At 40.7% G+C, this 14,741-nt stretch overlaps 4 protein-coding genes across 5 annotated transcripts; 2 read left to right on the plus strand and 2 right to left on the minus strand.

Annotated features, from left to right (window-relative positions):
- Positions 1-81: 81 nt before the first annotated feature.
- On the plus strand, positions 82-3,484 carry LOC113209445 (sodium channel protein Nach). 2 transcript variants are annotated; one of them, XM_026426961.2, is made up of 11 exons: positions 82-545; positions 846-985; positions 1,055-1,258; positions 1,340-1,556; positions 1,660-1,808; positions 1,905-2,075; positions 2,156-2,231; positions 2,339-2,479; positions 2,553-2,706; positions 2,788-3,033; positions 3,103-3,484. In XM_026426961.2, the coding sequence occupies exons 1-11, from the start codon at positions 246-248 to the stop codon at positions 3,303-3,305; spliced, it is 2,001 nt and encodes a 666-aa protein (XP_026282746.2). In that variant the 5' UTR covers positions 82-245; the 3' UTR covers positions 3,306-3,484. The 2 variants fall into 2 exon arrangements, with proteins under 2 accessions (XP_026282746.2, XP_052120807.1); XM_052264847.1 differs by having other exon boundaries at positions 2,788-3,484.
- Positions 3,267-8,381, minus strand: LOC113209499 (condensin-2 complex subunit D3-like). The gene is made up of 13 exons (XM_026427046.2): positions 8,223-8,381; positions 6,508-8,140; positions 6,240-6,416; positions 5,999-6,156; positions 5,758-5,920; positions 5,449-5,682; positions 5,193-5,367; positions 4,883-5,078; positions 4,447-4,735; positions 4,189-4,354; positions 3,888-4,084; positions 3,674-3,811; positions 3,267-3,593 (listed from the first exon to the last, which is right to left on the minus strand). Exons 2-13 carry the CDS (start codon positions 8,128-8,130, stop codon positions 3,495-3,497), a joined length of 3,615 nt encoding a protein of 1,204 aa, XP_026282831.1. The 5' UTR covers positions 8,131-8,140; positions 8,223-8,381; the 3' UTR covers positions 3,267-3,494.
- A 39-nt stretch (positions 8,382-8,420) lies between these two features.
- On the plus strand, positions 8,421-12,939 carry LOC113209440 (activating signal cointegrator 1 complex subunit 2). Its single transcript, XM_026426955.2, has 15 exons — positions 8,421-8,558; positions 8,910-8,968; positions 9,055-9,215; positions 9,296-9,479; positions 9,568-9,768; positions 9,847-10,079; positions 10,157-10,342; positions 10,427-10,582; positions 10,671-10,794; positions 10,876-11,019; positions 11,100-11,228; positions 11,335-11,435; positions 11,515-11,694; positions 11,792-12,063; positions 12,151-12,939. Exons 2-15 carry the CDS (start codon positions 8,936-8,938, stop codon positions 12,288-12,290), a joined length of 2,244 nt encoding a protein of 747 aa, XP_026282740.1. The 5' UTR covers positions 8,421-8,558; positions 8,910-8,935; the 3' UTR covers positions 12,291-12,939.
- Positions 12,824-14,558, minus strand: LOC113209441 (pre-mRNA-splicing factor 18). The gene is made up of 6 exons (XM_026426956.2): positions 14,349-14,558; positions 14,143-14,260; positions 13,887-14,053; positions 13,598-13,798; positions 13,297-13,509; positions 12,824-13,188 (listed from the first exon to the last, which is right to left on the minus strand). The coding sequence occupies exons 1-6, from the start codon at positions 14,409-14,411 to the stop codon at positions 12,946-12,948; spliced, it is 1,005 nt and encodes a 334-aa protein (XP_026282741.1). The 5' UTR covers positions 14,412-14,558; the 3' UTR covers positions 12,824-12,945.
- Between the last annotated feature and the right edge of the window lie 183 nt (positions 14,559-14,741).

Raw genomic sequence — 14,741 nt, forward strand, 5'->3', positions numbered from 1 at the left:
TGCAGTCAATTTTACATTTTCTTGGCGCTCCCCGTGTGCAAATACGGCCCTTATCCTTCAGATCTTCGGACGAGAAGTGGTGGAACCTCGCCCTCTATGGTTGCGTAGCAATTTGCTGCTGGTTGGCAAAGCAATCAAGGTCCTACGCCTCGGGTGTGTGGTGTGTGTATACTTGTATACTCGCAATCGATGTCGGGCTGCGGGCGGGCGTCCACGGGTCGGCACCGCAGACACACACGGCCAGCATGGAGGCGAGGGACGCCCCTGGACGCACCCCCACGCCCACGCTGCGGCCGGCGGCGGTGGACCCTTCCTGGTTGGAGGACGAGTGGCTCCTGCGGCTCGCGGCCGCGGGCAACAAGCAGCAGGTGGCGGCGTCAGCGCTGCCCGTCGTGGAGTCGGACCAGCCCGGGCCCACGGCAGCAGCAGCTTCCCCACAGCAAGGCCCCTCTGCTGCGGAGGCTGCTGTGCGGAAGGTCGTGTCCAGTCCCACCGTCAACGCGAGCGGCCCCGTCCACTCGGCCACCAACACCGCTGCTGTCCATGTGAGTAACGAAACGGGCGCATCCCTCAAGAGATAGGTAGTAATACAAAGCACGGCTTGCACGGCGTGCAGCGGCCTGGGAAGGTGAAGGTGGTTGCCGTATGTATGTGAGCCCGGATCGGAACGGGCTCAAGTCGGGGTTCTTGTCTCAGACATGACTCGAGCCCGAGCTCTGACGTGAGCCATGTCCCCTGGCATCCGGGCCTGCCGCTCAGCCGGTCTGTGTGGCGGGTCTGCCTATCCTCCGTACGGCGGGCGCTCGCTCGCTCGCTCTCCGGACTGCATGCTTTCCATTTTCCAGCTCCGCTTCGAGCAACCCTCCACTCCGGGGCCCAGCACGGTGTGGGGCAGGATCAAAACCGTCCTGCTGGACTACACGCACACGGCGCACCTGCACGGCGTGGCCTTCATCGGCAACAAGTCCAGCTGCTTTGCAGAGCGGTGCGGGGCCTTTTGAACTTGGACTCGGCGGGGTGGGGTGGAGGATACACTGACTCGGCCTGTTCACAGGGCGCTGTGGGGCGTGGCCATCCTGGTGTCGGGATTCACGCTGCTGCAAATGATGTGGTACCAGTACGAGGAGTACTTGCAAAGCCCCACCGTCACGACCATCGACGAGAACAACCTGGCCACCCACTCCGTCCCGTTCCCCGCCATCACCTTGTGCCCCGTGAACCGGCTCAGGATGAGCGTGCTGAGGAAATCGATCATCCAGTAAGTGAACACGTCCGGGGCCACCATGGCCGGTCCTTTTGAAGGGACGCAGCGGCTTTACTGGTGCGCCTGACCCCGCAGCTACGTCGACCGCTTCGACAACGGCAACCAGTCGTCGGCTCAGGTGGCGATGGCTTTGTTGAACCGCACGCAGTTCACGGACCTCTTATCCGGCGTTTTCCAAGTGCTGACCTCCTACCAGTACCCGAAGTACCAGCTCATGAACGCGGGGCTCCGCCTCCTCGCATCCAAACTGGCCTTCCTGGACGGCCTCGTCATCTCCCAGATCATGATGCAGGTGGGGGGGACTGGGGACTCTCTATAGAGGGGTGTGGCGTGGCGCTCTCCGCTGTCGGCCCGCACGATATGACTGGATATGACCTGATTTGTACCGTCTGCAGGGGAGGATGACCTGCGGGGACGTCCTGGCGCACTGCTACTGGCGCGGCGTGGCCTTCTCCTGTTGCGACCAGTTCCAGCTGCAGCTCACCGAAATGGGCTACTGCATGTCCTTCAACTCGCGGACCTCCACGGGGCCCAAGATACTCTGGTAGGAGCTTCGCGACTTCGTCGTTAGGCCTTCCCAAACTTGAGAATGTCAGTGTAAAGTACACCCCGTTAAATCATCTCGCATTATGGGTCACAGTTCCGAGAAAAATTGTCACCACGTGTGGTCGACGGGCCCCGGCACGGGGCTGGAGCTGGTGTTCAAGATGCCGAACAAGTCCCTTCTAGCCCTGGAACATCCTCCCTTCCAAAAGAGGTTCATTGACGAGCTGAGGCAGCGACCAGACGCACGGCCCGGCTTCAGACCACAGTAAGTACGCATGCTTCTCCGTCGGGGAATGACAGAATAATGAGGCGCTCAAATCAAAACTCATTCCCGTCGTTTCACAGGAACCCCCATGACGCTTGGGAGAGCGAGGACCTGTTCCTAATGGTTAACTCCTGGACATATATAAACAATGTTTACGTACGTGTAATTTCGAAACAATTATTTTAAATAATAAATTTGTGGAAATTTTGAAAATTTTCAAATATTAAATTTATTGTAATTTTTAAATTTTAATTTGTGCGTAGGTAATGATACACGACAGAGAAATGTTGCCAGACGTCAACCTTGCTTATCTCTTCCGGACGACTGAGAGGGTTTTCTCATCCATGGCGGTTGCCTACATGGGCACGGTAGCGGCTAGGGACTTGAGGAGCGTGCCGGCAAAAGTGAGAGAGAATAGGATCCGAGAAAACTTTGACCCGTGTCACATCACTCACCTGACATGTTGTATTTGCTCAGAAACGCGGGTGTCTTTTCAACGGGGAGCTGCCGGTGCAGATAGCGCGCACGTACACCCAGTCTGAGTGCATCACCGAGTGCCGAGTGCTCCGCATTGCCAAGACCTGTGGCTGCGCACCGTACTACATCGAGGCCAGCCGCGGGGTATTCTACAGTTCAGTGCCAACCACAACTTGCTACCTTTAAATGACTCAAAGATTAGCCCAATAATAGCCCTTCCCTTTTTTGCTGGCAGATGGCATTCCCGAGTGCCGTTTTACGCAGCTACCCTGCCTGGCTGGACTGAACCTGCAGGCCATTAACTGCAGTCACTGCATTCCCGCTTGCAACATCAACAACTATGAAGTCAGGGGTTTCCCATCCATCAACGTCAAGGTCCAAGACGCCTACTTAGGCTCAACTCTGGAGATATCTTACGATATGTTCCGCACAGCTGTTCTACACCGTCAAAAGTTGTCATCTACCAGCATGGATCTAATTGGTATGGACATGCAAATTTCGAGTTTTGATGCTTTTCCTCTGGCTTCTTACTGGTACATCTGTTTTGCAGTTGCTTTCGGTGGTATGGCGAGCCTTTGTCTGGGCTGTTCTATCCTTACTGGGTTGGATATACTTCACATGCTGCTTAGAGTGGGCCGAGCTGTATTTGGATATAAAATGAAACCAATGTATTTTACAAATGGTAGCAGAGCTGAAGGAAATGAGAAGCAAAGGAAGGATGTGATTACGTCTATTTCACAACTAATCACTTAAATGAGAGGTATCGTTTTCAATCTAATTGCTCAATTTGAAAAAATAATTTAAAAACTAAAAGAACAACTTGAGTAAGTAAGGAAACACATTAACATATGTAAATGAATGAACACACAATATCTTTGGTGCAGACAAAGTGAATCACAGTTTCTGACATAGAAAAAACTATTTAAAACCTATTGAATTGTTTTAATTAGTATCTTCATCTGATGACACATCTGATGAGTTTGAACTACTACTTTTCCTATTTAGTTCCCTAATAAGTTGAGGATCCTTCAAATCAGCAGGCTGCAAAGAATAGAGTGTGATTAAAGAAATGTCAGCAGTAGTTCTTTACAAAAATACGCAGAAACCTTCCTCTAACTTACATCAATTTTGTAATCTTTAACCATTGTTTTCAACACTCTTGTAACATCAGTTGCTAATGGTAAATGCATTGACACTAACTTTCTTTTCAGCTTGGACAGAATTGGTATGTCTGTTTCTATGAGGCGTTTTTTTACTAGCTGCAAAATTACCAAAATATTACTACAAATATTAACAGATACTTCAGACAACAACTTTTGTAAAACAGTAAATTACTTCAGAAAACAATTTCTTGTGAGCAAAATTCAGAACTAATTCACAAGCATCCTCTTCATCAGCTGGGGCATCATCATCATCTTCCGTATCTTTATTATCCGTGATGTGAATTTCATCACAGTCCATAACATACAGACAGTCTCGTAGGACATCTTGACCACTTTCATCTAACTTGATTTTTCCATCCAAAACTCCATCTAAGAAGAAACACAAACACACAAATCATCAGTAAGGTAAAATACCTAAATAAATGGGTGTAAAACCAATGCAGGAAATGATAGTGAGGAGGGAAGTGACTCACTACATATTTCTATGATCAGATGTCCTGAAATGGTGAAGCGATCCTCATCACTAGAGTGAGAAAGCATAAAACGGTAAATATTTCTGCGTTTTTCCTGGTTAACAGGGCCACTTACATCAAATACTTCTTTCTCTCGCTGTGTTAGGGAAACTTTTGTGGAACGGTACTGAAGTAAAAGAAATAGAACTTAGTAAGTACAGACCATTTTCTGTTTCTTTTTTCCATATATAGTTCATGTTGAAACCATTGCATACTTGCCTCATATCCATTAAAATGAAGTATGGAAGCAATAAAAGAAGTAGTGAAACAGTTGCCTTTCTTTCGAAGGACAGTATCAACAAAGAAAACACGAGTCATAGTAACAATAGTGTAGTCCTCATCATTCAGCATGCTTAGAAAATGAAATGTGAGATTATCTCGCATTTTGATGTAGTCTTCCTGAACAAGCTGGATCAAAAGTTTGAGGGTATTTTGTCTCACAGGTTGTAAAGTGTCTTTCAGGCAAACACACATATCAGGTAAAAGTTCATCACCAAGTGAGGTGTGTCTGAAATAAATATCATTGGAGTTGTTATGCTAAAGCAATATAACATGAGAGAATGTGTTGTTCAATTGGCATTTTAGATCTAGCCTTAAATCTTATTGTATCTCATAATCATAACACAATAGAAAAATGAACTTCTTTCAATTTTACCTTATACATAAATCAGCCAGGCATATGATAATATTATTCTTTAATGCAGATTCTTTTGTCAATGAGAGAATGTTAGATAGGATGTCAATTAACTTTTTGGCAAATGACTCATTTTGAAGACCTATTTTTCCCAGTGTCACAACCAAGCCAGCCTTCAATTCCACACCACAGGAGCCTTGCCAAAAGTCACCCACTTCTGCAAACAAAATAAAGGCTCTCAAGATACACTCATCATTGTATTTTTCAAGTCTATACCTAAAACAATTAACATTGCTCTTCATTTTGTCACAAAACAATGTTTATTCCTTGCCTTCTTGCGGAGTGGAAAGCATATGCAGGAGCTGGTTTGTTGTGCGGCTCCCAACTAACCTTGGGTAGTACAGACACACATTGCCCAGAGTAATAACAAAGCGTTTCATAGCTTCTTCATCCTGTATCTGCTCTGAATTTAAAATCAGGGTCTCAAAAATACTTTCCTCACATTTCTGTACAAAAGCAAGAATATTTTTATTTTTTATCCAGAAAAACTTGAAGAATTATTATTGTCAAAAATTAAAATTACTTACCTTGATCAGATCAACAGCCCAATCTGGTGGATTCTCGACATCACTCCCTTCCTTTCCTGACACATGCAAACCATAGCGTATATCTACAGCTCTTGATATCAGAGGCACAGGTACTTTGAATAAAAGTAGGTCAGTGTTTAGTTCGTAAGCCAAGCTGCTTTTATCATTGGAAGGCAACTGCCTCCATGTCAACCACAAAACTTCCATGACCAGCTGGCTGATGTAGGTGCTCACCTGGATGGAATACAACAAACTTCAGACATAGCAAGAATTAAGATGGAGCATAGAACCACTGTACTTGGAACATACATTGGGAACACCATAAATCTCATCATGGTAAAATTCCAGGACAAATCCTGGGTCCTTTATTGACATGAATTCTGCAAGACACATGAGAGTTACCCATGCTGATTCATTGTGTGGTTTCCCCATTCCAATATGTGATTTTAAAGTAAGAATGATCATACGAGACCTAAAAGACAAACAAATTTCTTAGTACACCAACATGAAACCAACCATTGCGAATAAAATTAAAAACATTATGTGAAACCTTAATTTTTCTTCTTTCCACATACTGCAGGCTTTTAGAAATGCCTTGCGAAGTTGCAAGTGTGATATTTGATTCATTATAATCCAAGGTAGTTGATGCCTAAAATGTTGAATCTGACTTTCTTTAACCATATTGTCCAAAATTGCTCTTTCAAAACTCTATGGACAAAAACAACATGGAAAGTTTTGCAATTTTCTCAAGCCGTAATGAAAAAGTGGCAGCAGAAAGACACTTTTTATACCTCCAAGACCTTTTCTACAACTGTAACTTCAGTGTCAAATATAGAAGGTACAATATCGAGTGTCCATTGTCTTAACAACTGATGGTGAGATGGATACATTAAGAGTAAGTCTGTAAATTCTTGTACCATCATTTTTCTAACCAGAACAGCCTCATCTCTGCAGTGAGCACCAATTTCCTACAGAAAAAGATAACAGATAGCATCAGGCAATTAGAATGTATTAAATGAAAATAAACAACTAGATTAAATCAACTCAACATTAACTTACAGCAAGTAGTCGTGTGTCCATGAATTTTACATTAAGGTACAGAATCTGAAGGACAAATTGCAGTGCAGCCTTTCTCACCATTACTTTGTGGTCATCACAAAACTCAGACAATTCATGCATGATTGACTGAGCACATGGTATATAAACATCTGTTAAAGTTTCCCCACTTTGTAGAGCCTTTGCTATATCATTAAAATTCTTGAACTTCTGTTTAGCAGCTTCTTGCACACTCTTGTCCACATACGGTTCCACAAATAGTTCAGAAACCAAATACTTACAACCTTCATTACCAGAAGATTCTTTAAGGTAGGAAACAAGGCGAGACATTGCTCTGGATCGCACCAAAGCAGACAAATCCTGAATTCGAGCAAGCATAGCAGCAAACAATAATTTATAAAGCTTGTATTCTTTTTCTTCAGGTTTATCATTGGAAAATGCTACTTGGAAAGTACTTAAAATTCTTCCCAAGACTTCAACAGAAAACAGACGGACTGATGCTTTGTCATGGCAAGACATTATAACAATAATGCTGCATGCTTTAAAAAGGAAAGATCGAGGTAGCTTTAAAATTAAGATTACAGTAGACTCTACCAGCTTTGTTCGAAATTCTGCTCGATCTGGTGCACACATACAAAGATGCTGGAGTAGAATGAAGATGCCTTCATGAGCAGCATGGCCTGCTGTCAAGCATACATGGTGGACAAAATCAGTGAAAACATCTCTCACAGCATGTAAATGAGTGGAGGGTAGAGCCTTTGCTTCTTTCCTGAATCCCATCACTAAGGCTTCAAGAGTATATCTCATTATCAAGCGAACAGTTTCTTGAACTTCCCCATGCTTTTCAGAGCACAGTGTCAGAAGACCACAGAAAGCATTCATGGCAAGAGAAGTGGAACTAGGCTCAATCACTCCATGGGAAAGCATATCTGGTCGCATTGTCTCTTGGGTAGCAATATTTGAAAGTGCTTCAACTGTCAGAGGTACTGCATCTCCTTCACGACCTATTTCACTGATCAGTAGAACTTTAACTAAGTCCAGTGCACTATCAACCAACAGTCTGCGTAAACTGTTCATTTCATGTGTAGGTAGCGGGTTACGTGGTGAAAGAGGTGACTGAACATCGTCTGAACTCTGGCGTGAACCACGTCCTCGGCCTTTGAGTGGTGACTGAACTTCAGGTACTTTTAGAAGAGAGCCACATTGTAGAAGCCTGAGACATTTCTGATACAGGTTGGACTGGTAAATCAAGAACGATCCACCTTCAGGTATAGCTAAGAAAGAAAAATAGACCCTTGATGCTAGTAAACCATAAGTGCGACACTGCTCTTCCTCTACTCTAGAGACACCTTTGCACAACAAGTAGTGAATCAAATAGAGAGTCTTCTTGAAATCAAAACCTGCCTGAACTATGTCAGGCCATCGAGTGCTGGTCTGGACCCTCAAGAAGAAGTCTCTTGACAAAAACAGTAGTAAATCAGCGGTGTTTCCTGAATCCAAATGAAGTTCTAATTCTGCTGATATTTCTAGGTCTTCATTGAAATACCCTTCCCTCCATTGGGTATGAACAAGATCTTCAGGTAGAAGGTCGAGCCGGAAAAGATCAACAACCGAATTTATATCCATTTTGAGTAAACTGTGGCCAGCAGAAACAAAATGACATTGGTTAAACTAAACTCTTTTTATGTTGATAGCATGAACTTTTCATTTCTACCAACAAGGTACAAGAACGCCAAAAAATTCACTAAAGAGTACAGCTGCATCCATTCATTTGTTTGTTAAATAATCAACATTATTTCATTCATTCATTGTTGTGAAGTACATATTCATTCACCATTCACAAATACAAATCATTCAAAAGTAAATAAACACAAACCCTTATTTGCACTAAACACCGGTTGCTGTGAATAATTACCGGTGACATGACGTCGTCTCGTCACGCCATTCATCTGTTTGTTTGTGTTGTCAAAAAAGCGAAAGGAGTCCTCTTTGAACAAATTAAAAATTTTCCCAACATTTAACTCATCTTAAACATAATTCTTTCTTTTACACTGGTGAGTATATGCATTTTCTGTAGGATGTCATCATCCCTAAATCCTCGTAAAACGGTACTCTTTTTCATTGTGAGTGGCCTTGTTCCACAATAACCTACACAGGCCGTTTAAAAATAAAATCATAATTACCTTGCTGCTTTAATGGATCAAGACAAAATTGTCAAGGATTCCAATATTAATTGCGTTTTTAATATTCATTCGAGGCTATCAAATTCTATTATCTTTTATTTATATTTCAACACTTGTTTACATGAACACAATCATTCAGTCAAGGCAATATGGTTACACTTTATATCTTTGTGGCTTTGAAATTTTCTCACTGTATGGTTTTTTGGATCATGTCTCTTGCAGGTTTTCTCATCTTTTTTTTTTCTGACATGAATGGTATTGTCCAAGATGAACCTGCTGTTGTGAGTACTGCGTTTTCATAGTTGCTGTCAATTTTTTATAATAATGATCAATAAATTTTTATGATTTGTTCTTATTAATTTTTAAGAGCAAATGGTGGAGTGTCAACAGACCGAGAGTGCTTTACACACCTATTCCCAAGCTATCCGAAGATCGACTTTCTGCTCAAGAAGAAGAAGAGACGTGGTTAAAGCGGAACCTGCATTTTCAGTCAGAACTCACTTGGCTTTTGTCACTTGAACACCATAGGTATGTGCGTCCATTGGAACAAATATTCACCCTTGTTCCTAGTACGACTATTTATAGAATTAATGTATCTCTCGTTTCAGATTTTGGTCTCAAATACTATTTGGTTCCCATTCCTTAGATGGGTTAATATCTTTTCTTCAGGAAGCACTCCCATATTATGTACTTCCTGAATTCTTGTCAACTCCTCGCATAGAAGAAGCCTATCATAAAACAGCTGAACAAGTATTTCAGGCTTTCATTAGATTGAGTGTATTTGATTCTAAGGTACATACTTTGTGTTATGAGGACAGTTTTTGAATAATCAACATAAACTCCCTAAGTCTATTGTATTTGTTTTTTTCTTGTTTTTCAGTTTTATCACTATTTTCCAGTTCAAAGGCAAGCTGATTTAGTTTTTGAAAAGCATATATTCACCCTACCAGTAATCTTAGATTTGTGTCACCTTTTTGGACGAGAGAACCATCAAGCTATAACAGATCTTGTAGAAAGCCTGTTCAGTAGGCAACCCAGATACTTGAATGATATTCTTCAAGTTGTGACTTTCTTTGAAGAGGTAAAGTCCCATTTGCATCTTGTTGCAGTTTTTCTTTTGAAAGTTCTACTGTACCATGCTTATTTCCCTTAATTTCAGGCATTGAGAATTCTCACTCATAGCTTTTGTGGTGCAGCGTCCATTTTAAATGTTTGTGGAGAGCCAGCTCCTTTGACCTTTGGTAATGATCAAACTCTCCTTGAGGACATGACACCTGAACAGTGTAGAGATAAGTTACTTTATTTACTAGATAGTGTGTCCACTGGTGCTGTGTTTTTGGATATATTTAGTTCTGGCAGCATTGATTTTCGTTCTCGGCACTTCCATAATAGGTCAGGATCTGGTCTGTTTAAACGGCACTGTTAAGTAAAACTTTTTACCAAAAATAATTCTACTTTTTCTTTATTAGACTTGCAATGTTCTACAATGAAGCCATTCCTAGAATAGAGAAAAAGGTAGAAGGTATTGGTTGTAATGAGGACCAACTTTCCCAATATGTTGATCTCAAGCACAAACTAAGCCTTGCTAAAATGGAAATTCTCAAATTCTTCAAAGCAATAAGTCTTAGTTATGTGCACTACATCCTTGAAAACAGGTTAAGAAAAATGGTTTGAGGTAATTCACTTGTCACAGTATTTGTTGCATTCAGTGATGATAATTTTGTGATCATCTCTTACAGGGAGGCCATGACTGAAGATGAGTTGAAGAAAAGTGTCGATGAATATTTGACAATGCTTACAGATTGCTTATCAGAACAAATTTTTGTTAGAGATTATAATGCTGTATATGGTATTGATAATGATCTTGATACTATGGCCCAAATATCACCTGATCTGTATCCTTTTCTAACCCTATCAGAATGTGGATTTCTTATTATTCTTATTTTCAACTCTAAATTATTTTTCTCCTTAACTTTTCTTTAGTGATTCTATCAAATATAATTATCTTATGGAATCAGTCTTATGTTCATACTCTGTTCCTAAGAAAAAAGATCTTGATGCTCCTTGTTTTAAATCTGCATCCTCTATGAGTGTTGCAAAGTCTATGGTTTGTATACCAAAAATATTTTTTGAAAACTTAATCAAACCTAATGAATATTTTTGTTTATTTCATTTTTTTTTGTCTTAGAAAAATTTGACATTGGTTGAGAGTCCATCAACTAGTTCAAATCTTGGTCAAGGTAAAGTCAACAAACCATCAGGTGTTGAACTTGATTCATTAGTTACAGAGGTGAAAGATATCCTACCTGATCTTGGTGATGGTTTTGTAAAGGTAGGAATGTTGTTTGCTGTTTCAACATTTTTTGACTGTAGAGGGTTTTTTAATTTTCATGTGATTATTCATTTTTATAGTGTTGTTTGGAACACTTCAACTACCAAAGTGAAGCTGTGATAAATGCGTTACTCGAGGAAAATTTGCCAGACGCTCTTAAAAGTCTTGATCGCAGTGCTGTACACATTGGAGACGTCACCAAAGAACAGGTATAAATGTCTTCTCTTTTTCTTGTAATTAAAAAAAATAATTATTAGATTCTTATTATTTTTGTTATCTTACATCTTATATTTGACCTATTGACATCGATTTCAGGACTCTGATGTTCCGAAGAGGTCCAACATATTTGATAATGATGAATTCGACATAATGAGTAGAGACCATATTGATACTTCACGTGTTCACAAGGGCAAAAAGTTAGTAGTACATTCACCTCTTTCAACTTACATGACTTTTCTATTTTACATACTGATGGTTTCATTTCTTACCACACAGGCGCACAGTTCCAAAGAATGCATTTGATTTGTTAAGTGATAAATCTGGTGTGAAAGGTTTGCGAGACATGTATCACCGCTTTGGAACAGTAGACACCACAGGAAGTATGTACGATGATGAATATGATGATACCTATGACGATGACTTAGCTATCGAGGAGGCCGGTGAAGCTGAACAAAGGTAAAAACTATCATAGTGCATTTTTTATTATTCTATATTTATTTTCCCTGAGATTCATTTTGATATTATTTCTATTTCTTTGAAATGCTTGCTACAGGCGAAAGTTTGTAGTACCGCGAGTCTTACGATCTCGTGAGGAAGTAGAGAGTTCAGAGGGCAGTGAAGAAGAAGCGGAGGTCACAGAGGACACACCAACAAGGGATGCATTTTGTCAGGATCCTGCATTGCTGCGAGCCAAAAGAGACAGACAGAGAGCTGAACAGATGCAACAACGGGGAGGAGGAAGCGGTAGGGGTGGTAGTAGAGGTATCAATCCAGGTAGAGGTGGCAGCAGTTCTGCAAGTGGAGAAAAGCGGTTTGATGTTGTTGGTAAGTAAATTGTACTAAATATGGAATTATAAACAAAAAATAAACTCTTTCATTGTTGATTGTACACTGTGAATATTTAAATTACAGGAAAACCGAAAGGTCAAGGCCAAGAGAAGCAGGTAACTACCAATCGAGATAAAAAGAATACAAACAAGTCATCCAGAGCCAACCACAACAGAAGATCTGGAGCACAACACAAGAGGAACCAAGGGATGATACCGTCTTAGCACAATTGTTATTATAAAGTTTGACTGCACGTTATTTTCTCTGATCTTACTCTGGTCTTTTAAAGGGTGTTATCCCTTGTATTCAACAATGTTTCTATCGATACTGTAAGTGATAAGTTCTGTGTTTACCGCTGCAGTCTATATTTTTCTACTATTGAATATTAAGGTTTGATTTCTTTCATAACAATTTCACTTAGTACTGCCATTCTAAACAATGGTCTAGGCAGACATGTTTTTAATCTAGAAAATCAGAAGAGAATTTGTGCCACACCAAGATGGTTGTTAATTTGGAGTTCATGGTTTACTTGTCATTTTCAGTATGTAGGCGTACTGACCATTACTTTTGCATGTGCATTTGGGATATTTTTTTCAAAAAAAAAATATTGTAAATTGGGTATTGAAAACAAAATTTGAGATATCACAGATAGAAACAGCTGTGGATCATTGTGATTTCCTTTCTACATTCTGCTGGTCCAGAAGTATGTGTACCCTCTAAGGCCTTCATGTATGTATTATGAATAAGTAACACACAGTTACAGTAGTTAAACTAATAAGAAATTTATTTATTGACATGTTAAAATAATGAGCATATATACAAAGTGAAAGAAAAGAAAAAAGTGTACATCAATAAATTGTGTGACAGATTTAAGACTTTTCAGTCATTCTTGGGTGTGTACTCAACACACCTGGATGGATCTGTAGTAAAGAATTCCTGACATTTTGTCATCAGCCTTTTCAAGGCCTGAATGTATTTTCGCTGAGTTTCATCATTTAACACATGAGCCACATTTTTTGAGAAAATCTTTTCACGTCCTGTACGAGCATGAATACCAACCATGGTGACACCAATTGGCCAGGGAGCATTACCAATGGCCATTTGCAAGTATGCATCACTTGCCTGAAAATTGAAATTTAGTTGATTTAAACAGGATTTATAACAAGATTAGGAGGAGGTTAGAGAGCAAGAAGTATTTCTCCTCTAAATTAAAAATGGATCATATCATACCTTTAAGTAGTTTCTATCTAATAGATGTTTTGTTATCTCTGTAAGACTATCTGAAATGTCTTCCGGTAATGTGCGACTTCTGAGCTTCCGCAAGAGAGGTTTAAGGTAGGTTTGTGTTTGAGAATAAGTAGCACTTGCTATCTTAACTTTAGTTGTTCTTCTTTCTGCTGCAGGAATATTGTTAAGTTGCTCTCCCCATAATCGAAGTAAAAGCTGCAATCAATTGGAGAAAAAATGTTAGCGGCTTATCCTTCAAAACAAAACATATGTGACCAAGACTTAAAAAGTTTTTGGAGTATACCTGTAATAGTTGGAGGGTGACTTTCATATCTAGATCTCGATCTCCCTTCCCAATTAGATCAACATTCTGATGAATGTCCTCCCATGTGACATCAACTGTTGTCACTTTCACCTCTCCCTTAGATGTGCCTTCATGTACAAGTTCATCCAAGTAACCTTGATCAACTCTTTCCATGGCTTCTTGGAAGTCATTTCTGAAACCCTGGTAAAGCCCACAGTATATTTCTATTACAATCAAATCCTCACTTGAAATAAAAAAATTACTAGGAGTAATGAGGAGTGACATGTACCTTGTTGACCTCAGGTTCTAAAATTTCAACCCTCCGAAGACGCTGGAACGCTTCAGCTTCACTCTCTCCAAACAAAAAGATTGGTTCACCTCTTTCTCGTAGACGACGGATAACTTCTCTTCTTGGCAGTTCAGTTTGGTCAGGGCCTGACACATCAGAACTGCCCTCTGAAATAAATTTAAGCGAAAAAATTCAATGAGGATAAAGAATAACAAGCACAAAATAATTGGATAAGGCAAATTTGATTTTGTTGTACCTCCCGATGCCTTAGATTCAGACAACTCAGACACTGAGCTACAGCCATATTTCTTTTGGTAGTCTTCTTCCTCTTTCTTCAGAAGATCCCCTCGTCTGAAATATTTCTCTGAGGGTTGCTGCTCGACAAAATGACACAAATCACAAAATAGAAATGAAATATGACAACACGAAACATTAAGGTTAAAAGTGGACGAGGAAACATACAATTACATTACTTTCCAAGAGCTGTTTACGCTTCCGTGCTATTTCTGCTTTAATAGCCTCCATTTCTAATCACAAAAGGGGAACAATACCAAGTAATTAATGCACGAAAACCATATTTTGAGTAAGAATGATTGTTTGAAGGACTTCAAAACAACGTAGTTCGTCAGCTCTCGTTCTCCCTTCCCCCCTCTCTGTCTATCTCTCTCTCTCTCTCTCTCTCTCTCTCTCTTTCACCACAACCACTGCAACCACGACCACAGAATGACCAATCAGGCACCAGCAGTCCCCCCACTACTTTATCCTACCCAAAGCGACACTGTCCAAGCTCGCGGCTCTTGTAGAGCAAAAAATGGACACAAATGACTGAAAGTATTGTCAAAATTTTCTCAAGAC

The sequence above is a fragment of the Frankliniella occidentalis genome, unplaced genomic scaffold, assembly GCF_000697945.3.
Source record: "Frankliniella occidentalis isolate FOCC.00 unplaced genomic scaffold, Focc_3.1 Scaffold22, whole genome shotgun sequence".
NCBI classification, from domain to species: domain Eukaryota; kingdom Metazoa; phylum Arthropoda; class Insecta; order Thysanoptera; family Thripidae; genus Frankliniella; species Frankliniella occidentalis.